At 41.8% G+C, this 26,020-nt stretch overlaps 1 protein-coding gene across 17 annotated transcripts in view; it reads right to left on the reverse strand.

The window, feature by feature from the left end:
- The window catches only part of ZNF618 (zinc finger protein 618), a 638,793-nt gene that overhangs the window by 202,901 nt on the left and 409,872 nt on the right, over nt 1-26,020 (reverse strand). For all 17 annotated transcript variants that reach the window (XM_029611901.1, XM_029611889.1, XM_029611890.1 and 14 more), the window contains 2 exons: nt 19,613-19,690; nt 4,526-4,615 (listed from right to left, as the gene is read on the reverse strand). In XM_029611901.1, coding sequence (XP_029467761.1) covers nt 4,526-4,615; nt 19,613-19,690 — 168 coding nt within the window. The remainder of the gene's footprint in view (nt 1-4,525; nt 4,616-19,612; nt 19,691-26,020) is intronic.

Below are 26,020 nucleotides of genomic sequence, written 5' to 3' on the forward strand. Positions count from 1 at the left end.
AAAGGAGAAATAGTTAAGTAGTACAGAGATTATCATCAGGGTAAAAATAAGGTAAATGTACAGTCAGATTAAGGTATAGCAGGTAAGGTAAAGAGGAGTGAGATAATAAAAAGTATGGGAAAGGTTATGTTCTCAGCTGGAGATGGTTCAGAGTTAAGTTGATCTTGGTAACTGAGCATGTTTTCAGATCATTTGAGAGTTCAGTTGATGAGATGATGTTGTGAGAGTTAGGGTTTCATTATAAGCTTTGAAAAACAGCCAAGTTTTCAGATCTCTTTTGAATGTTTTCAAATTGGGTTGCATTCTAAGGTCCATGAGGAATGAGTTCCATAATTTTGGGCAAGTGATGGAGAAGGCTCTTTGACAGGGTCCCTGTTCGAACGGGGGGAATTTTCAGAAGGCCTTTGTTGTTTGAACGAAGGTTTCGTTGAGTCATGTGAGTTAGAAAATAGCCACTGCTATTACTAGCAACAGTAACATGGAATAGACTTAGTTTTTGGGTACTTGCCAGGTTCTTATGGCCTGGATTGGTCACTGTTGGAAACTGGATGCTGGGCTTGAGGGACACTTGTTCTGACACAGTATGGCATGTTCTTACTGGAAAAAGTGCAGAGAAGGGACGACCAAAATGATAAGGGGCATGGAGCGGCTGCCCTATGAGAAAAGGCAAACAAAGTTAGGGCTGTTCAGTTTGGAGAATAGAAGACTGAGAGGGAATGTGATAGAAGTCTACAAAATCATGAAAGGACTTTAACAAGTTAATGTAAATCAGTTATTTACTCTCTCAGATAATAAAAGGACCAGGGGGCACTTTATGAAGTTAGCAAGCAGCTCATTTAAAACAAATCCAAGCAAATTATTTTCTTCACATAGTTAAGCTCTGGAGTTCATTGCCAAAGGATGTGGTTACAGCAGTTCGTGTAACTGGGTTTAAAAAAGGTTTGGATAAGTTCCTAGAGGATAAATCCATAAACTGCAATGACGGTAATTAATAAGCAATAGTAGCTTGTGATCTATCTAATGTTTGTATATTTGCCAGCTACTTGTGACTTGGATTGGCCACTGTTGGAAAAACCAAGTATGGCATTTCTTAGGTTCTATTCATCAAACGTTTTGAAATTTTCATTAATTTGTTTAGTAAGGTTTACTAACAAATTATATATTTTTTGGATGTGTTTGATCTTTTACGAGGAATGGTTGTTTATCCATTGTTGCACTGCATACAGAGTCTGGCTTGTTGCAGTTTCCACTTCAGTTTTTGTCTGCACATTTCTGTTTATACTTTATGGTATATTTACTCTGTATTTGATGAGGGCCTGTATCAGACTGAGATGAGGTAAGCATATGAGAGAGATACCCCAATGGACTGGTTTTGAAAAAATCCCCTGGGCTAATATTGTCCTGAAATCCACCACTGTTCAGGTACACACACTAAAGAATATACATCACTATTTCACTTCTCCCCCAAACTTTTTAAGTCCTAAAATTTCCCAAAGCAAAACTCACCAATCCTCTTCAGCCAGCAGTAAAATCAGACAGACAACTAAAATGAGGATATATGTTGAGGAGGAATTAGAAGGTTGGGAGAAGAGGGGTGAAAGTGGAACAACTGTGGGCCAAATTAATAGGACCTATTACAAAGACAACACAAATCTTTATGTAAGAACAGTGAACAAAAGCAAGAGGAAAAATACTGATTTGGTTCTCATAGGAGGTGACAAAAAATAAAGGCAAAAAGAACCACATTCAAGAAGTACAAAGGATCCCAAAAAAGAGGAACATGGGAAAAAATATCTTGTGAAGCCAAAGGATGCAAGGAAAGAAACCAGGAAAGCAAAAGGATTGCCAAAGAGGTAAAGCATGGTGACAAAACATGTATCACAGAAAGGAGGAAGGCCAGAGGTAGTATTTAATTACATTCATTTATATACCACATTATGTTACACTCTGTGTCTCACAATACAGTTCAGTTCTGGAGACCATATTTCAAAAGGGAGAGAGACAGGATGGAAGAAGTCCAAAGAAAAGTTGACCAAAATAGTGTAGGTGTATGTGTCGGAAGAACTATGAGGAGAGGCTGAACGATCTAAATATGAGTACCCTGGAGGAGGAGAGAAGGTGCAGGGGAGTTATGATAAAGATCTTCAGATATCTGAAAGGTATTAATGATGCACAAACATCAAACATTTTCCAATGGAAAGGAAACCGTACAACTGGGCGTCTTGATATGAAACTCCAGGAGGAATGACTCAGAATTATTAGGAAAAATTTCTTCAGAGAGGGTGACAAATCCCTGGAATGGCCTCCCAGAAGAGGTGGTGATCAGTAATGGAGTTCAAGAGAGCCTGGGATAACAACTGCAGATCTCTAAAGGTACTAGGATGGAAATGAATAAATGAGGTAACCTATAATAATTTTCGGTATAACATTTCTACATGTGGGTAACCTGCATGGAGCAGTAATTACTACCCTTAACAGAAGGCATGGGGTGACCTCATAGAGCAGCAATTACTACCATAAGAAACTTACTGGGTAGATTAGATGGATCCCTTGGTCTTTATCTGCTTTCATTTTCCTGTACATGTAAACTCTCACCTTTGGTAAATAAGCCACAATACACCTCAATGACAATTTAGTGAAAATCCATGAAGCTGATGCAATGCCAAAATACAGTAAACAATATGGGAGATAGACTTCCTACCACAAATCTGAATTACTTCCTGTGACTTGGGCGTGGGTCTTCTTGACATTGGGGTAGATTTTTAAAAAGTACGCCCGCGAGTTCTTTTGTTCGCGCACCAGGCGCAAATAAGAGTATGCAGGATTTTAATACATACGCACATAGCCACGCGTATCTTTTAAAATCCAGGGTCGGCGTGCGCAAGGCTTCACAAAATTGGCAGCCTGCGTGCGCCGAGCTGCACAGACTGCCTCCGTTCCTTCCGAGGCCGCTCTGAAATCGGAGTGGCCTCGGAGGGAACTTTCCTTCCACCCCACTGCACTTTCCCCTCCCTTCCCCACCACCCCAGCCCTATCTAACCCCCCCCCCCCATCTTTGTTCGAAAAGTTACGCCTGCTACGCCTGCTACGCCTGCCTGAGGCGTAACTCGCGCACGATTCCTCGGCCTTGGAGCAGTTTCGGAGGCCTCGGCCATGCCCCCGAAATGCCCCTGGGCCGGAACCATGCCCGCGGCCCCGCCCCCCGGATGACGTGCCACCGCAACACGCCCCCACGACACGCCCCCCTCCCCAGGAAAGCCCCGGGACTTGCGTGCCACCGAGCCTATTCAACATAGGTTCGGCGCGCGCAGGGGGAGCTTGAGGCAGGTTTTCGGGGGGGGGTACACGCGTACCTCTTTGAAAATCTGCCCCATTATTATTATTATATATCCAGTGAACACGGCCAATTTCCTCTGTTTAAGAGTGAAAGAAAACTGCCCAAGGAAATCATTATAAACATTTCTCTAATAATATGTTCAAGGCACTCTGAATTAAGATAGGATACTTTCTCAAGGATTCAGACCTAAGTAAAAACTCCACTGGTTCTCCTACAGTAGGACAGGTTTAATGGTTTAGAAACACAAAGAGAAGGAGACTTCTGACTTGGGTACATTTTGGATTCGCTGATATACTTTTTTTGGTAAAGTGAGCTAAAGACATTGGTAAAGTGAGCTAAAGACATTGTCAATAGATGTAATCTGTAACTCAGCTGTTGGAGGTTGATCAATGGTAACTAAAAAGCTCAGCCACCCCTACCACAGGAAGGTCTTCTGGAACAAATATAGGAACATTGGCATTGCGCCTGGATCCAGTCAAAACCTAGACCATATTTATATATTTTTATTTTTTAGAAGATTGGTATGAGGTTTTAAACTCTTATCTGTAGCAAGTCTTGGGGAAGAGGGTGCCTGAAAGCATCTCCTTTAAGGAATAAACTATCTTTTGAAAAACATTTTGGTACCTTCACAATGCCAGTTGGCTTAAATGTGGCAGTGAGAGGATCTGAAATGTTGATTGGTGGATCTTTAAGGACATCCACTCCTTCCTTGACCTCAACAAAAAAAAGAACAAACGCACTGGCAGAGTTCTTTGTGAATGCTAACTATTAGAACCTTAGAAGGTGCTGCAGATCAGGATTAAATTACACTGGCACAAATATGTGCTTTACTGCAGTCTACACCATTGCTAATAAAGTCATACTAGTATGGTCAGCATCTGTGCATGCAAGAGAAAGCACAAGATCTGTGAATGTACCTAGACCTACTACATATAGCCAATATCTATCATACTATCCACTGACATGCCCAAGCCCCATTGCACATTCAGTACATGCCCTATTCCAGATTTATGCTGCATTTTAAGATATAGCTCTAACATACACATATGAATGTTTCTGTTCTTGCCCTTTCATACCAGCAGTGATTTCACCATCAAGTGTACTCATACTTTCTTTCCATCATTCAAGTTCTGTTAACAGCTGTATAATTCACAAATATTAACAATAAATCTCCCTAAATATACTCACTAATAGGAGTATGGAGTGCCACATGTTCCTGGTATGGAGTGTAATATTTGTACTGCTTTCCACAGTACTCACAGGTATAACTGCCAGTTTCTGTGAAGAGAAAAGAAAGAAATAAGAATGCAGGTGGGTAAATATATTCTGGAAACAGCAGTCTCCAAAATATATTGTATGTCATCCTAACACAGAACTAAAGCATATCAGTTCTTATGTCATTGTATCTTGTCATCTCCCATTCAATCAGCAAACTTTAGACCATGATCTCCAGTAACCTAGAGAGTTCTACCATAACTGGGTGTCCTGGGTATTCATACAGCAAACTTGGAATTGTAGGTTAATTCCTTAAAAATGATTGAACTTGATGGACCACTGATCATCTTTCATTCGAGTAGTAATAATGAAATATAGTAGTTGTCAGCAAGTAAGGATCTTTTGGCCCGGTCTGCCCAGTCTTCTCTATTAATCTCTGACCATTTGTCTCCCTTGTGTTTACTATTGCATGCTTCAATTCCATTTTGGTTTCCATCACTTTTCCTGAAAGCTTCTTTCAGGCATATATTACTCTCTTAGAAAATAAGTATTTCCTTACATTTCTTCTAAATCTCTATCCATTAGTTTTACACTATGACCTTTTATCCTTCAGCTTATTTTTCAAGAAGGAAAATGATTTCTCACATTGTATTTCGCAGATGTTTCCAAAATGCGGGATAATTTAAAGGGCTCTCAATTGCACAATATAAATGCGGCCAAAGCCAATCAGAAAACCATAAGTCCTCAAACGTTCTTACGTCTTACTTCACAGACGTATTGAAAACAGACACTCCCAAAAAACTCAGTGTTCTCACGTTGCATTTCTCAACTGTTTCCAAAATGCCCTTGTAATAACTGTGGGGCATGTAGATTTTCTATGACTAATAAGGACTTTGTATGTCAGGCTACTGGACGGAAAATTGTGTTGAAATCAGTGACCACCTGTCAACCGACATCAGTTGTTTATGCCATAAAATGCCTATGTGGCTTATGTTATGTAGGAAAGACAACTAGAAAGGTGAAAACAAGGATATTGGAACATTGCAGCCGGATTCGTAATAATGTTGAGACAGCTTGTCTGTGAAATTGAAAATGTTGTTGTTTGTGGAAATACTAATGAATTGGAGCTTTTTGGATAGACTGTGATTGTTTTTTTGTAAGGTGTAACAGAGAGCTCTTTAAATAACTTTAACTTGAATGTATTTGTGAGGTGAAATATGGGATTATTGGAGATAACTGTGAGATGTTTTGTGGAAACTGTGTAATGGAGAGTCCTTTTGGTGATTTTGCCTCTTGAGTGCTTTTATGTGGTGGGATGCTAGAGTGTTGAAGACTTACAGTTTTTTGATTGGCTCAGAGAGCCCTTTAAATTACCCTGTATCTTTGGAAACAGCTGAGAATAGCAACGTAAGCACGTCAGTGTGGTGAGACACTAGAATTTTGATATAGCTGTGCGGTGGGACTTTAGAGTGTTGAAGACTGAGTTTTTTGATTGGTTTAGAGAGCCCTTTAAACTACTCTGCATTTTGAAAACAGCTGAGAAATGCAATGTGAGAATGCCGAGTTTTTTGGGAGTGTCTGTTTTCAATACATCTGTGAAGTAAGACGTAAGAACGTTTGAGGACTTATGGTTTTCTGATTGGCTGTGGCCGCATTTATATTGTGCAATTGAGAGCTCTTTAAATTATCCCGCATTTTGGAAACAGCTGCGAAATACAATGTGAGAACGCTGAGTTTTTTGGAAAGTCTGCTTTGAGTATTTTTAGTGGTAAGTTGTTTTGTATTATATTTTTTTCTTGAATAAGAGCCCCTCACTGGGAATCCTTGCCAGAGGTCAAGACAACTTGAGAAACCCACCAAATCTGCTAAATTCTATCTTTTCAGAAGTGAAGGAAAAAGATTGGAAACTGAAATGAAGAATTCTTAATTCTGATATAAGAACTAGATATTCTCAAACTGCAATCCCTCGTCACCCTCTACTAGCCAAGACAGGATTGTTTTCTATCTTAACAGAGATGATCATAATAAACTTGAGGATCTCCTGAGCTTCATAAGGACCTAGTACTTCAGGACAATAAATGGGTGAGCTTATAGCTATATCCCACGTGAAAAAGAAAGCATCTCCAGTCATACAGCCTTCTAATTTCCTCCTGGGCAGAAAGTTGGTACTTTTTCGTAGAACTGGCACAAATAGATTGACAAACTCTCCTAAAGACTTCCCAAACTTGTCTTGGTAACTCTACAAGCAATAAGGGGTAGATTTTCAAAGGGATATACACGTAACCCCTGAAAAGCTGCCCCTGCATGCGCGTATGTCCCGGGGCTTCGAAAAAGGGGTGGGAAGGGGGCGTGTCTGGGGGGGGCGAGCCGGCAGGCGTAACTTCGGAAACAAAAGGTAAGGGGGGGGATTTAGTTAGGGCTTGGGGGGTGGGCTAGATAGGGGAAGATGGAGGGGATCGCAAAAAAAGTTCCCTCCAAGGCCGCTCCGATTTCGGAGCGGCCTTGGAGGGAATGGGGAAAGCCAATTAAGCTCTCCTTGGGCTTGGCGCGAGCAAGTTGCACAAGTATGCATCCCCTTGCGCGCGCCGACCCCGGATTTTATAACATGCGCGCGGCTGCGCACGCATGTTATAAAATCGGGCATAGATTTGTTTGTGCCGGGTTGCGCGAACAAATCTATGCCCGTGCATAAGTTCTGGCCCTGAGGTTTTCAGGCTAACCATAACAAACATTCATATGATAAATGTGCATATATTTGTTCTCCTAAACACCTTGTGTGCAGGAGTAGGAGGTATCTAGAAGATCTTGACTACCTGTCTGCTACGATGTTTCTTTTCACCACTACAATGGCCATCAACATTATACCAGCAGACAATATTCATTCGCATACCCTCAAAGGCCTGCCCACATTAACTTGCTTGCTTTCCTTCCTAATTCCAAAATTATATGATGACTTGTTTATCTAAGGGCAATTTTGTTGGATACCGCAATTTATGAAGTTTTATAAAGCCTTCAGCATGACACTCCTTCATAAAGGTTGATGATACATCTGGTTTCTTGGCTTGAATATGGATCCTGAATGTTTCTAGATGAGCTTCTAAATCTATTGTCCATAAAATGTAATCATCCAGAAACTGTATCCAACTGTAATGAGATACCATTATCTCAGACTGATCTGTAGCTCAACTATGACACATAGGGTAAACCTGCATGGCGTGGCACATACTATCATGGGAAGCTTGCTGGGCAGACTGGATGGACCATTGTTCTTTTTCTGCCGTCATTGCTATGTTTCTATGTTACAAGTTATATTCCTAGAGGCTTTGAGCAACCTGATATTAAAGAAAATTAAGTATTCATTGGGTTTGTCTTATATGGAGGTGTACCAGGACAGTGATTTGGAAAATGTTTGCCATAAAAACTAAGATGCTCAGCATATATCCAGCTAATATCTGCTGCCTGGGATTTGCCTACCCCAAGAAACCAAGATGCTTTGCTTCAGGAAGAAAGGCCATGACCTTAATTATTTTTGCACAGTGCATATGAACTTTGCTCAAAGTGATAGGTTGAAATGGAACCTGGCACAATTGCCTGAGTGGTGATACGCAATGATTTCTCAATCTATATTGACCAGACATCCTTAGATAGTTAGGGAAATAAGTAGTCCCAGTCTATGCAGATTTCCTGCATTCTTTCATAATCATATGATAAAAACATTAATTGTTTATGTCAAAACAAAAAGGCAGTTTTGGGCACCTACAAAAATTTGTAGTTCATTCCTGTGACTTGAATATAATCTTCATGTGGATTTAAGTACCTTCCAGATTCAGACAGCATATGCAGTCTTATTGAAAGGAAATGAAGGACAGTGCCTAAGGAAATCAAGCCAAATATTTCCTTGTCTAGGTCTAGAATTAGTCTGAATTCCCAAATCTTTATAAGCAACAGAAAATACTAGCAATAAAATCCATGCATTCTGTCATAAGTCAATAAAAGGAAACAGATGTCTAAGTTAAGCCTTTTTAGAAGGCTTTTAGAAGGCTTAACTCCTCATGGAGTCAAATGGCTGGAAATAGCTTCAGCCTCCTCCCTTACAGCCAAGTCCAAAAAAGGTTCAAGATATCATCATAGGAACAATCTATGGATCTCATCAAAAAAACAAGCCCAGGTTTGATAACGCAGTGAGAGGCTAAAAATATGACTTTCAGCATGAAAAAGTACTATGTTGCTTATGGGCGTACTAAAAGATGATTATTTGTGGAACTATTTCTTCTGACATGACCTTCCACAAAGACCTCTTAGACAAAACAGACAGCATAGAAATATGAAACGTTTTAAGATGGCTTGACTATCCTTGACATCTTTCAAAGTTTCTTCTGTATGATTTTCAAATATGGGCATGGAATAACATGGAGGCCATCTTGGACTTCCACCTGTAAACATGAGACCTTCTATCATGCATATGAATATAATAACATTACAAATGCTATGCTGAGTCAGACCAAGGGCCATCAAGTCTAGCATGCTGTTTCAGAGAATGGCCAATCTAAGTCACAAGTACCTGGCAGATCCCATAAAGTAAATCTATTTACTATTACTTATTCTTAACAGCAAGCAAAGCTTATAGCTGAAAAGTTAAGAATATAATTACCTGTCACATAGTACTTGTTTTATTCCATGCCTTTATACACAGAGGGAGCCTCTGCAGCTTTTGAATGCCACATTATTTTGACCATAAAGGCTTGTTAATATTTAACAAGGAATACTGGCAAACCTACCTATTTACCAGAATCACTGTTGTTGGAGGAAGGGGGAGGCATACTTTCCTTACAAGACTTGGAAAAGAGACTCTGTTCGAGGGCAGACTCATGGAAAAGTCATGGACAATCAAAATTAAAGGTTAGGACCAGATAAGAACATAAGAAATGTCATGTTAGGTCAGACTAAGGTTCATCAAGCCTAGTATCTTGTTTCCAACAGTGGATCACAAGTACCAGGCAGATCCCCAATAGTTTATTTTAAAAATTTGTATCCTGCATGCTCCAAATGTCATCATGAGAAACAAGAAACATGTTTACGTTTCCAGCATTGCTGCACAGAGCAATGCTAGAAATCCCAGGGATTGTAGCATGTAGAAACCCCACACCACAAAAGGGGACTGCTTTGAAGTCCTGGGTGGATGAGAGGGCACATTCGTTTCAAAACAATTTACCGGGAAGGGAGTGGGAGAGCTGGAGGGTATCATTACTGGTGATATTTGGAGGGGTTGGGATAAGGGCCTCGGCCAGCAAGGGGTTTAAAAATTTGAGATTGAGTGGAAGGGGAAGAAAGAGGGCTAGAGGCCTAGAAACAGGGGGGGGGGGGTGTTTCCCACAGATAAAAAGATATCCAGTTGTGGCACATTATCTGGCCACCCAAGGCCAGATAACTTTAAACCTAATCAGCCATAATCAAAAGCTGGCTGGCTCGGTTTATAGTTATCTGGCTAAAGGTAGATGAATAACTTTAGAAGAGTATACTCAGTGGGAAATTTATCTTGCTAAATACTCTGGACAAGTTTCTGGCTAATTTAAGTGAGATAACTTGTCCGCTCGCTGGCTTACTGAATATTATATATATAGAAACATAGAAATGACGCAGAAGAAGACCAAACGGCCCATCCAGTCTGCCCAGCAAGCCATGTATTTTTTTTTCTTTCCTCTCTCTCTCATACTTGTTACGCTTGGCTTCTAGTACTCTCTAGTTCTATTTCCCCTCCACCCCACTATCAATGTAGAGAGCAGCACTGGAACTGCATCAAGTGAATATCCGGCTCAATTAGGGGTAGTAACCGTCGCAATAAGTAGGCCACACCCCTGCCCCTGTCCACCCAGACTATGCAATCCACATACAGATCCTCCCTTCCTCATTCCCCCTGCCGTTGAAGCAGAGAGCTACGCTGGACATGCATTGAAAGTAAAGTATCTGCCCAGCTACACCTCGCTTCCCTGTGAATACAAATTTATTTATTTTTTTTCTTCCACATTACCTCTTGCCGTTGAAGCCCAGAGCAATGATGGAGTCACAACCGTGTGTATATACACTGAACAAGGATATTATCTCCAGGTAGTAGCCCCCATTTCCGTGAGCCACATTAACAAACAAATATTGAACAAGCCTAGTAATTGGCAATACCTATAGCCTATGACCTCACCGGTAATTTTACATACTCTTACCCACCCCTGTTTTTTTTTTTTATTATTTGGGAGATGGCAGCCCTCCATCCTTCTGCTCCTTGAAGGTGGTATACCATTGGCATCCCGCTCCGTGAATGCCACTCCATCCTTCCGCTCCGTGAAGGTGGACACTGACCACTGACCACTGGCATCCCACTCCGTGAATGCCTCTGTGGCTACTGCCGTTCCGTGCAGTGTTCTGCCGCCTCCTTCCACCCTTGGGCTTGCGGGCCCCGGTTGTTGATCCCTGTGTCTGCTACTTTTCGTGGCTGCGACATCTCCCCCCCCCCCCCCCCCACACAACAAGACCTTTAATTAGGGCTTCAAGGGCTGCTGTTTCTCCCTTTTACTACAACAGGTCTGAGGCGATCTCTAGCTCAGCCTTTCTGCGCACTTCGGCAGTGGCTGTGGCAGCAGTGGCTTCCTGTTCTTCTATTCTGAGCCCTTCTATCTTGAGAGCTGTTGCTGTTCAGCATTCTGTATGCTCTTTATTCACGTCCTCTAGACTTGATGGATCCACAGTGTTTATCCCATGCCCCTTTGAAGTCCTTCACAGTTTTTGACTTCACCACTTCCTCCAGAAGGGCATTCCAGGCATCCACCACTCTCTCTGTAAAGAAATACTTCCTGAGATTGGTTCTTAGTCTTCTCCCCTGGAGCCTCAGCTCGTGACCTCTGGTTCTGCTGATTTTTTTCTGATGGAAAAGGTTTGTCGTTGTCTTAGGATCGTTAAAGCCTTTCAAGTATCTGAAAGTCTGAATCATATCACCCCTGCTCCTCCTTTCCTCCAGGGTGCACATATTTAGATTCTTAAATCTCTCCTCGTATGTCAATCGATGAAGACCCTCCACCTTTCTGGTCGCCCTTCTCTGTACCGCTTCCATCTTGTCTCTGTCTCTTTGTAGATACGGTCTCCAGAACTGAACACAGTACCCCAGGTGAGGCCTCACCAAGGACCTGTACAAAGGCATAATCACTTCCCTTTTCTTACTTGATATTCCTCTCTCTACGCAGCCCAGCATTCTTCTGGCTTTTGCTATCGCCTTGTCGCATTGTTTCGCAGACTTCATATCATTAGACACTATCACCCCAAGGTCTCTTTCCTGCTCCGTGCACATCAGCATACAGTTCATTCGGATTTCCACTCCCCATATGCATGACTTTGCACTTCTTGGTATTGAATCTCAGCTGCCATATCTTCGACCACTCTTTCAGTTTCCTTAAATCCAGTCTCATTCTCTCCACTCCTTCTGGCGTGTCCACTCTGTTGCAGATCTTAGTGTCGTCCACAAAAAGACAAATCTTACCTTCTATCCCGTCCGCAATGTTGCTCACAAAGATATTGAACAGGACTGGTCCCAACACCGATCCTTGTGGTACACCACTTAAAACCGCTCTCTCTTCAGAGAAAGTTCCATTTACCATTACACATTGTCTTCTGTCCATCAACCAGTTTGCAATCCAGGCCACCACCTTGGCACTCACTCCTAAGCTTCTCGTTTTATTCACCAGTCTCCTGTGCGGAACCATATCATAGAAACATAGAAACATAGAAATGACGGCAGAAGAAGACCAAATGGCCCATCCAGTCTGCCCAGCAAGCTTCACACATTTTTTCTCTCATACTTATCTGTTTCTCTTAGCTCTTGGTTCTATTTCCCTTCCACCCCCACCTTTAATGTAGAGAGCAGTGATGGAGCTGCATCCAAGTGAAATATCTAGCTTGATTAGTTAGGGGTAGTAGCCACCGCAATAAGCAAGCTACACCCATGCTTATTTGTTTTACCCAGACTATGTTATACAGCCCTTATTGGTTGTTTTTCTTCTCCCCTGCCCGCAATGCTTTGCGGGCAGGGGAGAAGCTTTGCTGAAATCCAAGTAGATGACATCGAGCGCTCTTCCTTGATCCAATTCCTTGGTTACCCAGTCAAAAAAGTCAATCAGATTTGTCCGACAGGATCTTCCCCTGGTGAATCCATGCTGCCTCTGGTCCAGCAAATCTCCAGACTGTAGACAGTTCACAATTCTCTCTTTCAACAATGACTCCATTACTTTTCCCACCACTAAAGTGAGGCTAACCGGTCTGTAGTTACCAGCCTCCTCTCTGTTCCCACTCTTGTGAAGCGGGACCACCACCGCTCTTCTCCAATCTCTTGGCACTACTCCCATTTCTAGGGATCTATTGAACAGGTCGCACAGCGGACCCGCCAGCACATCTCTGAGCTCCCTCAGTATCCTTGGATGAATCCCATCAGGCCCCATGGCTTTGTCCACTTTCAGATTCTTTAGCTCTTCCCATACATTTTCTACTGTAAAAGGATTTTCATCTACTCCACTCCCCTCCAGTTTCTTGTTGTGTAGAGATGGTCCTTCTCCAGGGTCTTCTTTAGTGAACACAGAACTGAAGTATTCGTTTAATATTTCTGCCATCTCTTCGTCTCTCTCCACACATTGATCATTTCCACCTTTCAATTTCACTATACCACTTTGAACTTTTTTCCTTTCACCGATGTATCTGAAAAATGTTTTGTCACCATTCTTTATCTCCTTGGCAATCCTCTCTTCTGCTTGACTTTTTGCCGACTTGATTAATTTCTTTGTCTCCCTCAGTTGAATCAAATATTCTTCTTTGTGCTCCTCCTTCAATGGTTAAGGATGCTTTATAAGAATCCAAGCGCCCATATTCTTATCAATGGAAATATTTTCCCCCAGTTTTCATTACAGTGTGGGGTTAGACAAGAGTGTCCTCTTTACTCTTTATTGTTCATTTTGGCAATAGAACCTTTGGCAATAAAACTTGAGAAATGACCCAGATTTTGGGGGAATTTCCATAAATGGGCATTTATTGAAAATTGCCTGGTTTGCAGACAATTTTACATTTCGTAGACTGCCTTAAGATACATGTCCCTCGAATTGTATCCCTGTTTGCTCAATTTCAGAAAGTGCAATGTTAAAGATTAATTTCAACAAATTAGAAGCCTTGGTGTTTGACCCTACTTTTCAGGAAACATGGGAAAGCCCTTTCCCATTTGCCTGGGCATTAAATAAGCTTAAATATTTGGGGGTGTGGATTACGAGGGACCTGGATGCTTTATATACAACTAATATTACTGGGGGTATTTCAGATGTTAAAGGCCTGGCACTCGCTTACTCTTTTTTTGCTGGGGAGGTGTGCCCTTTTGAAGATGGTGATCATCCCTAAAATACTATATAAATTACAGATGCTCCCATGGTGGCTGACCCAGAGGATTTAGTGTCTCTTAAATCAGCTTTTCTTGATTTTATTTGGAAAAGAAAATCCATGAAGATAAGGTGGGCTACGTTGGGGTGTAGTAAGGAGATGAGTGGTATAGACTTCCCAGATCTCAAGTACTATAACGTGCCTTGTTTGATGCGCTTCATTGGTGAGTGGTTCTCCAATACATATGCTTGTGAAAGGGGCATCCTTGCTTCTATGCTCGCTCCATGGTCACCACTGTATTTACTGTACACCAAAGATAAGGAAATTTCTAAGTTTGCAAACAAGAATGTTTTGTTTCAGCCATGTCTCCTTGCCTGGAAATGCATGGGCAAGAATCTAGGTTTTGACTTTCATCGATCTTTGTTATTACCCTTGACAGGAAATAAAGAATTTGTGCTGGTATGGAATACAGCAGTATTTCTTGTTCTTGGTGTGTGTTAGTTCTAAAGCATGATATTGACCTCTTCAAACAAGGCAAACCATTTTGTACTTCTTTTGATTTGTTACAATGTAATTTTCAGTTGCCTCGCATACAATTTTTTGCTTTTCTTCAGGTCCAGCACTATTTAACATCCTTGCAAGGGACTGAGAAAATCTTTCAGGCTGAATACGATCTCACTGGTGAGCTTCAAATAATCACCAACAAGCGAAATTCTCTCTCAAATTGCTATAAGCTATTTAAAAAAACATCTAAAAGCACATCATTTGAAGCTTCCTTAGCGTTTTCTGGAATAGGGAGCTAGAGATTCAGACTACGCCAAATACTTTTAAGAGACATGTTAAAGAACTATACAAGAATATTAAAGATGCAGACTTGACAGAATTGCAGTAAAAAAATGCTTCACTATTCTTTCATTGACAAGATAAAGAGGCTCGTATGAAACTGACTGCTTCCCCGTTATGTGCTAAATGTTAGGCGAAAATGGCATAGTTTCTCATCATTTCTTGACTTATACAAAAATTGCTCCTTTTTGGGACTCTGTCTTATCGGTGATTAAGGCCTGCACAAATGTCTCACTCTGGAAAATGAACAAGGTAGTTGTCCTGGGAAGAACGCAGGGCCTGATGAGATTGCAGCAAGATAATGTGAAATTCTTAATGTTTAGACTGTTAGTGGCCTGTAAATGTATCCTCTGTATTTGGAGAGGGGATGCTGTGCTATCCTTACAATTATGGAGTCAAAGAATGTCCAGTATTATGCATTTGGCGTGGCTAGATGTAAAGACCACAAAGCGTAAAGTTGCAAAGAAGTATGTGGAGGCTTGGAAAGTTTTTTTTGAGCAACTCCTGATGAACATGAGATGTTCCTTTTTTTGTCTATGGGCTATTGTGACAATTGGGGAGGTGTGCTTGATGAGGTAACCTACTTATCTTTTGCAAACCCTTTGCTGATGAAAACAAAATGAAAATATGTTCTTAACATTTGTTGACCTTGCATCATCAAAATGCTATAAATAAAGCAGAAATATGGCATGGTAGCAGTTGCGATAAAAAAACAGCATGTTTAGGTAAATATCTGATTTACCACATTGCATAGCAAAGTTGCGCAACTCGTGCAATGTTATCGCGTCACGTGTCATTTTACACGCTGTGAATTCATTCCTGCAGCTGCTTCTTTGAGGGTGTGTCAGGTGTGGGAGAGAGGAGAGGAGGTAAGTAGAGTTACTGGTTGGAGGTGATAGATATTTAGTGAGTTCTGAGTGCTATGTCTTCTGTTTAATGTTTCTCATCTGTTTCCCTGTACTTTTGTGTTCTTTCTTGGAGTGAAAGTTTCTTTTTTCGTTTGTCCAGTTTGTCTTCTTGTGAGGAGGAGTGCTGAGGAGTGGTGCTGAGGAGCTGGAGAGAATGGAGTGTAAGAGGCGTGGGAAGAGAGGAGAGATATGAGGAGAGGAGGGAGGAGATGGGCAGGAATGATAGGAGGAGGAAAAGTTGGAGAGACAGGGGCAGGAGTAGATATCGGGAGGAGGAAGAAGATAGTCAGGCGAGTGGGGCGGGAGGACAGCAGTAAGGATAGACAGAGAGCAGAGGGGAGAAGAGTTTGCAGGCCAGGTGCAGGAGGGGGGAAGGAAGGGAGGGGAGCAGGAAGTGCAAGCGAGAGTGAGGATAGTGGCACCTCTCCTGAAGTGACAAGCCAATCATCCGGCAGCCAGGCAGCAAGGTGACCTTGTCTAAGGGCCTTAAAGTTCAGCATGGAGGACAATGAGATACTGATTGCCAGGGTCCTAGAGAACCACAGTCTGCTCTTCAGGAACAGAGCCGCAAAAACATCCAGGACAGCCAAGGGACAGATATAGCACATCATTGCACAGGCCATATCTTGCCGCAGTGGAATCAGAACTGGAGAGCAGCTGGCCCACTGCTACTGCGATATAAAGGCACAGCTGAAGAGCAAGGTGGCAAGCAGGAACAAGTATCAGTGACAGATAGGAGGAGGAGCCCCTTGCCCCACTGTCCTGACCCCCATGGGGCAGCGCCTGATTGAACAGCTGGGACCAGACATATTTCAGGGATGGAAGAAGCCCTGGACATCACGCAAGCCAGGGTCAGTAAGTTCACTTCACCTGTAAATGTAAAGTCTGCTACAGATGTACACATTTTTTTTTAGCATAAGATGCTCACATTGAGGGCTAGATGAATTGATGCAAAGTGCACATCTTATGCCAAATATTATATGAGTACTTCTTAGCATTTATACTTATGTCTTCTATTTCCATAGCACTTGCCAAGAAAATGCCGGTCTCAGCCGTCTAACCCCCATGACCAGCAGCGCAGCCCCAAGGACCTGTGCAGCAGCAGCAGCAACCCATGCGCCAACCCTCCAACTGGATGCAGAGATACAATGGAGTGAGAAAGAGGAGTAGGAAGAGCAGCTTCAGCAGCCACCAGAAGAGCACTAGCTGCTTGCACCCCTTGGCTCACCCCTGCAACTGGATACGGCTCATGCCATATGATCAAGCTGGCCAGTCCCCACCACGCTCTAGCATGCTCATTCTCCAGCCAGATCCAACAGACACCCAAGCACGATCTGGCCACCAATCAGTGACTCGGCCTCCACCAGCAGCAGAGGAACGGTAGGTCCACAAAACCACTGACTGCATCAAGAGGAGGTATGGCCTCCAATTGCATCACATACGGGCAGAGCTGGTGCAAATGAGGTGGTCTCACATCAGGACCAAGGCCTTACAGGTACACTCAGCTGCCATAACACAGAGCCTTATCAACATTACCACCTCTATCAACATCACAGCTGCTGTCACCCTACTAATAGAAAGACTGCCTGAGCCTCCACTAGTGCCATCCTCATCCTCCCAGGAGTCGATGCCATGCAGCAGTCTCCAGTTATCAAGATGGCCCAGGGGTAGACCCTCCCAAAGTATGCCACCCCCAACCAGCCAAAAGCCCAGGTGAGAAAAAGATCCATGAGGCTGCCCCCCCCCCCAGTAGTTAACGTTTTAAAGGGTAACAATTTTCACTCAAAGATGACTTGTTAAAACAAGCCAGGCCTGCCCTTACTACAGAGTTCCTGTGCCAGCTAGATGGAAGAAAACTGATGGGTCTGTCCTCACTACAAAGTTGCTGTGATGGCTTGCTGATGGGGATGATCTGCTGTCATGTGTTGTCCTGCTGCTTGCTTATGCCCTCCTCTATGCTCTGCCCGTAGTCCTGCCTCATTCATGCAGTCTCCAGTCACAGTCCTGCTGCCGGTGTCTTCTCATCATGTCTCACCTCCTGGTCTTGCTGCTGGCTCCCCTCTCTTCTCATTCTGCTACTTCCTCCATGCTTCTGTGTCTTCTCATCCTGCTGCTCCCTCCATGCTGCTGTGTCATCTCATCCCGCTGCTCCTGCCTCCATGCTGCTGTGTCATCTCATCCCGCTGCTCCTGCCTCCATGCTGCAGTGTCATCTCATCCCGCTGCTCCTGCCTCCATGCTGCTGTGTCATCTCATCCCGCTGCTCCTGCCTCCATGCTGCGGAGTCATCTCATCCCGCTGCTCCTGCCTCCATGCTGCTGTGTCATCTCATCCCGCTGCTCCTGCCTCCATGCTGCTGTGTCATCTCATCCCGCTGCTCCTGCTTCCATGCTGCGGAGTCATCTCATCCCGCTGCTCCTGCCTCCATGATGCGGAGTCATCTCATCCCGCTGCTCCTGCTTCCATGCTGCTGTGTCATCTCATCCCGCTGCTCCTGCCTCCATGATGCGGAGTCATCTCATCCCGCTGCTCCTGCCTCCATGCTGCGGTGTCATCTCATCCCGCTGCTCCTGCCTCCATGATGCGGAGTCATCTTATCCCGCTGCTCCTGCCTCCATGCTGCGGAGTCATCTCATCCCGCTGCTCCTGCTTCCATGCTGCGGAGTCATCTCATCCCGCTGCTCCTGCCTCCATGCTGCTGCGTCATCTCATCCCGCTGCTCCTGTTTCCATGCTGCTGTGTTATCTCACCCTGCTGCTGCCTCCATGTTGCGTTCTCCAGTCCAGGTCCTGCTGCCTTGGCATTTAGGCTGTCCTCCCTTTGAGTGCACTCTTTCATAATGAACTGTCTGGGCCTTTTATTTGCCATTACATAGCTGTGCTATGTAATGGCAAATACATAACTGTGCTATGTAATGGCAACCTATAGCTACAGTACAGAGCTGTACTGTAGCTATAGGTTGCCACTTCATGGTCTTTCCTGTAATCCTGCATTTGCAAAAGGATAAGATGCTAATACTTTACATGTCATGTCATTTAAGCATTGAAAATAGTATTTTACAAAGTTGCTTTTGGTTGAGGTGTGTGGTTCCTCTTATTCTTTTTTATTTTTTACAATTATATATTTGAGTATTAGTCTGATTAAGCTTTATGTTGTTTGTGCATGTCTGTTTTTATTTATTTTATGATAATTTTGTAATCCGCGCTGAACATTTAATGGAGGTAGTGGAATATAAGTATTTTCAAATAATAAATAAATAAATTTGTAACTATGAATGTTAAATTTCTACAATATCCCAAGATGCTGGTACACCTGGTTTCTTCTTTAAATATTTGGGAATAGCTATTGTCTCACAACACACTATTTTCACCACTGCCTTACACTTGCTCTTAATAAGCAATCATTTAGGAAGAGAGACACAAGAATCCCTAATATGTGTAGAAATGCTGAGGGAGGCAAGATGCCACCTGGAGCACACATTTCTCTGAGATCTTGATTCAACCACTGGAATGGGGTGTTTTTCAGTTTTTTTGTTCCCAGTGGTGAAAAGGAAAAGTAAAAGCTGTCTCTTTCCTTCGGTGGATTCCCCTGTGATGTATATGTTTCTTTTTCAACCTTTTTATTTTTAGATAATCAAATACCAGAAAAAACCCTTAAGATTGATTTTCATATGAACCAAACTGGAAAAGAATTATTATTTTGGGAAGGAAAAAATTTTCAGTGCTTTGTTTTTACAAGGAATTTTCAGCCTATTTACAAATGAATTAATACCATCAAACCTTAGTAAGTTAGAGCATAATGTTATTACAATACCTTTCAGAGGTTCCTTTAACTCTTCTCCCCCCCTCCCCTACCCTCACCCCACACACACACACTGTAGAAACAATGTTCTATAATCTCAGTTGAAATCATACTTGGGCCAAGCTTGTGAAATGGTTCCGGATCCTCTTCCTTCACATCATCAGTTGTTACTAAAGACTGGTCATAAGCATCTATAAGAAAAACAGAAGCAAAGTAGGGATAAGGTCAGATATATACTGATTGAGAGCCAATGCCCTTCATTTTAATTTTTTACAAGGTAATACCTAGGCTCTCACAATAATGATCTGAAGCTGTGGGGAGTATATGGCCCACAGAATTTCTGAAATATATTTCAGAACTAACTCGGCTCATCAGATAATGATTTTTTCAAGCTCATCGTGATTCAGTAGACTTTTATTGTGGTAGGAAAATGGTTCACAACAGCTGCAAATTACATTAGATATTGCTTTAAGTTTATCGTTTAACTAGTTCCTACATGACCAAAGACTTTCTCACCTCACAGATGCTATGTTTAGCAGTGAAACAAGAGCACTCTGCATATTACTTTCTCTCAGAGTCAAAGTGAGCATCTATAATCAAATGTTCTTAGGGAGAGGGTACCACAAAGAGAAGCTCAACCATCCCAACAACCTAAAAAAAGCCAGTCTTACAGAACTCGATTCAGCACAATTTTTTCTGGCTCTGAAGGACAAACAATACAAAAATCTTATACAGATATTATTGTAAAAGCAGATATTTGTGAAAAATTTCTCAAAAACTGAAAAAAATATTTGGCACACAAAGGTGCTACCATAGATGCTCCATTAACTTCCTATACTACATCCAGACACTTGCTACAAACACCCATTCACCCAAAAAAGCAATGGTGCCCTCAACCACGATTATATTTACACCTGCTTGAGGAAAGTATTCGTCTGAATTTGAGTGCTCCTGCACTCATGTAGTTCCCATTACGTCCTGAGAACAATTTTGATATTTTAAACTTTTTTACAACTTGGAATTTATAGGAAAGCTAATTACCAAAAACTCTTTTCTTTCCAAGTAAGATAGAACAAATTATTCTAAGATGCTCCTATATTTAAACATTTGGTACACTCTCCAATGTCAAAGTTGCTTTTAAAGAGCCAGTGCCACTTTTGCTGAAGAACAATTTTTTTTTTTAAAGCTACCTTTCTAGACCCTAATTACTAGAAACTCATCTGAAACATGCCCATTATATCTCTTATTCAAACCTAAAAGTACGTTTTGATCTATTTTTTTTATATCTAGAAATCACCAACCAGGAAAAGGGCCTAGGCGTCAACATGGACAACAAGCTGAAATATTCAGCTCAGTATCCAGTGGCAGTCAAAAAAGCAAACAGAATGCTAGGAATTAAGAAAGGAATGGAGAATAAAATTGAGACCATCATACCACCACTGTATTCACCCCATGGTACGACAGTACCTAGAGTACTGTAAACAATTCTGGTTGCCACATCTCAAAAAAAAAAAAAAAAAAAAAAGATATAGTGGAACAGCAAAAAGAAGGGCGATCAAAATGATAAAGGGAATGGAGTCACTGTATGAGAAAAGGCTAAAGAGGTCAAGGCTCTTCAGTTTGGAGAAGAGACAGCGGAAAGGAGGTCTATAAAATCATGAGTGGAATGGAAAAAAGAAAGACTATGAAGCACTCCATGAAGTTACTAGGTAGCAGATTTAAAGCAAATTGAAGAAAATACTTTTTCACTCAACACAGAAATAAGGCCTGGTATTTATTGCTGACAGATGTGGTAAAGAAAATTAATGCAGGTGGGTTTAAAAAAAGGTTTAGACAAGTTCCTTAGGGAAAAGCCCATAAACTGTTATTAACCAGGTAAACTTGAGGAAAGCTTCTGATTATCCCAGGTGCAAGCAACATGGAATCTATATACTATTTGTGACCCTGCCAGGTATGTATGACCTGGATTGTAAAATGGATACTAGGCTTGATAGATCCTTTGGTCTGACCCAATATTTTTATTTTATTTATTTTATTTAGAGTTTTTATATACCGGCAATCATGAAAACATATCTTGCTGGTTTACATAGAATATGGCAGTTGGGTTCTAAACTTTCTTCCCTCAGCAAGAATACAGACAGGTTTGAGATGAGTCCAGAGAAAGGCTACCACAATAGTGAAAAGTTTGCAACAAAAGTAATGTGACGAGCTTTAGGGAGCTAAATATGTCTCCAAGAAGAGACAGGAGGGATGTGACACATTTAAATAACTGAAAGGCACAAGAACAACATATTTTTCAAAAGAAAGAATGCTCTAGAAAAAAAAGGTCACAGTATAAAGCTCCAGGGGGTAGATTCAGGAGGAACATCCAAAAATATTTCTTCGTGAAAGGGGTGAGGCATGAAATGGACTCCTGGAGGAGATAGTATAGATAAAAATGGTAAATATATTAAAAAAGCACAAGATAAACACCTAGGATCCCTAATGACAAAGAAGATGGAAATGAAATACTGGGGTAACTTGTACGGCATTGTAATTATAACCCTGAACAATAATGCAATTGCATCATTCCTCCAGAAAAGAACTAGAGTTATCTCCACAGAGTGGCAATTATAACCCTAAACCAGTTGCACAATAGAATTAGGCATCCAAGAATGTTAGGGTAACCAGCATTGAGGGACCATGGTTAAAACCTAAATTTTAATAAGCTGACAATTGCTCAGCAGCACATGGCTCGGAGGGAGGTATCTTCAAAGGATACTAATGATGCATTAGAATTAGGGCATCCCAACAATGAGATTCCAATAATAAGAAAAATAATCCAAGTGCCTTTAATTAAAAACTCACATAAGCTAAAAGACTCTAGTTTATCACTATCAATTAAAAAGCAGAATGAAAATACAAACAAAACACACACTTTGAAATGCTTTTATGCTAATGCCAGAAGTCTAAGAAGTAAGATGGGAGAATTAGAATGTATAGCAGTGAATGATGACAGACTTAATTGGCATCTCAGCGACATGGTGGAAGGAGGATAACCAATGGGACAATACTATACCAGGGTACAAATTATATTGCAATGACAGAGAGGAGCATCTGGGAGGCAGGGTGGTGCTTTATGTCCAGAATGGCATAGAGTCCAACAGGATAAAGATCCTGCATTAGAATAAATGCACAATCGAATCCTTATGGGTAGAAATCCCTTGTGTGTTGGGAAAGAGTATAGTGATAGGAGTATACTACCATCTACCTGGCCAAGATGGAGAGATGGACAGTGAAATGCTAAAAAAAATTAGGGAAGCTAAACAAATTGGTAGTGCAGTAATAATGGGAGATTTCAACTATCCCAATATTGACTGGGTAAATGTAACCAAGACATGCTAGAGAGATAAAGCTCCTGCATGGAATAAATGACAGTTTTATGGAGCAATTGGTTCTGGAACCAAAGAGAGGGAGCAATTTTAAATCCAGTTATCAGTGGAGTGCAGGATTTGGTGAGAGATGTAACAGTGGTAGGGCCACTTGGCAATAGTGTTCATAATATGATCAAATTTGAATTAATAACTGGAAGAGGGACAGTAAGCAAATATATGGCTCTAGCGCTAAACTTTCAAAAGGGAAACTGATAAAATGAGAAAAATGGTTAGAAAAAACTGAAAGGGGCAGCTACAAAGGTAAAAAGTGAGCAAGAGGCATAGACATTGTTAAAAAAAAATACAATCCTAGAAGCACCATCCAAATGTACTCCACACTTTAAGAAAGGTGGAAGGAAGGCTAAAGGATTACTGGCATGATTAAAAGGTGAGGTGAAAAGGGCTATTTTAGCCAAAAGATCTTCATTCAAAAATTGGAAGAAGGATCCATCAGAAGAAAATAGGATAAAGCATAAGCACTGACAAGTTAAATTTAAGACATTGACAAGAAGTTGGCCGTAGAGACAAAAACTCACAGTAAAATCTTTTGAAAATATATATGAAGCAGAAAGCCTGCGAGGGAGTCAGTTGGACCGTTAGATGATCGAGGGGTTAAAGGGGCACTTAGTGAAGATAAGGCCATCGTGGAAAGATTAAACAATTTCTTTGCTTTGGTGTTTACTGAAGAGGATGTTGGGGAGAAGGTTTCATGGGTAATGATTTAAATAGACTGAACCAAATCACAGTGAACCTAGAAGAAGTGATAGGCCTGATTGACAAAGAGTAGTAAATCACCTGTACCAGATGGTAAACACCCCAGGGTTCTGAAGGAACTAAAAAATGAAATTTCAGATCTATTAATAAAGATTTGTAACCTATCATTAAAATCATCCATTGTACCTGAAGACTGGAGGGTGGACAATGTAACCCCAATATTTAAAAAGGGCTCCAGGGGCAATCTGTGAAACTACAGACAAGTTAGCCTGACTTCAGTGCCAAGAAAAATAGTGGAAAGTGTTCTAAAGAACAATATCACAGAGCATATAGAAAGATATGTTTTAATGGAAGAAGTCAACATGGATTTAGCCAAGGCAAGTCTTGCCTCACAAATCTGCTTCATTTTTTTGAAGGGATTAACAAATGTGGATAAAGGTGAACCAGTAGATGTAGTGTATTTGGATTTTCAGAAGGTGTTTGACAGAGTCCCTCTTGAGAGGCTTCTAAGAAAACTAAAAAGTCATTGGATAGGAGACAATGTCCTTTCGTGGATTACAAACTGGTTAAAGACAGGAAAACGTGTAGGATTAAATTGTCAATTTTCTCAATGGAAAAGGGTAAACAGTGGATTTCCTCAGGGGTCTGTACTTGGACAGATGCTTTTCAACATATTTATAAATGATCTGGAAAGGAATATGATGAGTGATGTTATCTAATCTGCAGATGATCCAAAATTATTCAGAGTAGTTAAATCACAAGCAGATTGTGATAAATTGCAGGAGGACCTTGCAAGACCGAAAGATTGAGCATCCAAATGGCAGATGAAATTTAATGTGGACAAGTGCAAGGAGTTGCATAAAGGGAAAAATAACCCATGCTGTAGTTACACGATGTTAGGTTCCATATTATGAGTTACCGCCCAGGAAAAAGGTCTAGGCATCATAGTGGATAATACATTGAAATCGTTGGTTTAGTGTGCAACGGCAGTCAAAAAAGCAAACAATTTTCGGAAATTACTAGGAAGGTAATGTTGAATCAAACGGAAAGTGTCATAATGCCTCTGGATCGCTTCACAGTGAGACCGTACCTTGAGTACTGTATACAGTTCTGGTCAGCGCATCTCAAAAAAGATATAGCTGAACTGGAGAAGGTACAGAGAAGGGCAACCAAAATGATAAAGGGGATGGAACAGCTCCCCTATGAGAAAAGGCTAAAGAGGTTAGGGCTGTTCAGCTTGGAGAAGAGACGGCTGAGGAGGGATATGATAGAGGTCTTTAAAATCATGAGAGGTCTAGAATGGGTAGATGTGAATCTGTTATGTACTCTTTTGGATAATAGAAGGACTAGGGGGTACTCCATGAAGTTATCAAGTAGCACATTTAAAATTAATCGGAGAAATATTATTTTTCACTCTATGCACAATTAGGCTCTGGAATTTGTTGCCAGAAGATGTGATTAGTGCAGTTAGTGTAGCTGAGTTTAAAAAAGGTTTGGATAAGTTATTGGAGAAGTCCATTAACTGCTTTTAATCAAGTTGACTGGGGAATAGTTTCTTTTATTACAGGCATCAATAGCATGGGATCAACTTAGTGTTTGGGTACTTGCCAGGTACTTGTAGCCTGGTTTGGCCGGTGTTGGAAACAGGATGCTGGGCTTGATGGACTCCTTGTCTGACCCAGTATGGTAATTTTTTATGTTATTAATGGGTGGAGAGGAAGAGTCCATTTAGCGATAATGATGAAGGCAGGCAACATGCAGTGCATAGTCAAGTTCAATCCAAGGGTCAAGACAAGCAGCAAAAAGACTGTGTCTTAGTCCTGGCAGGCAAGTGTCAGGACAGGCACCAAACTAGAGAGAAGACAGAAACCAAGGCAGGGAATTCAGAACCAGGTAGTCAGGCTAAAACAGACAAGAGAGAAGGCGGAGAAGCAAGACAATCCAGGATGGACTGGGCAAGACAAACAAGAAGTAGGGCAAAGTAGAGGCCATGCAAGAAGCCAAGGCAAGAGAGCAAGAACACAAAGCAGAAACAGGAACAGCCAGATGAGGCACACAGGAACTAGCAACTCACGCTGCAAGGCTGGAGGACCTGTTGTTGAGTATCACTGCCCTGCAGATGGGCTTTAAATATCCTAGAACTGATGTCATCAGAAGGGGCGGAAACAGTTTCCGCCGTGGTTCCTATGAATGTTGGCACATTGGGTGCTCATCTGCCTAGATAAGCTCAGAGGAGGAGCAGTGTGACAGCTTTCCATGCTGCTTCGGCAGTGCCCAATGGTTGGCAGAATTCCTGCCACGAATGAGGCTGACAGCATCCGAGGGCAAGTGAAGCCAGTCACGGTGCCGACCATGGCTGGCCAAGCATTTATTTATTTATTTGTGAGGTTTTAC

Source organism: Rhinatrema bivittatum, chromosome 8 (assembly GCF_901001135.1).
Source record: "Rhinatrema bivittatum chromosome 8, aRhiBiv1.1, whole genome shotgun sequence".
Lineage (NCBI taxonomy): Eukaryota > Metazoa > Chordata > Amphibia > Gymnophiona > Rhinatrematidae > Rhinatrema > Rhinatrema bivittatum.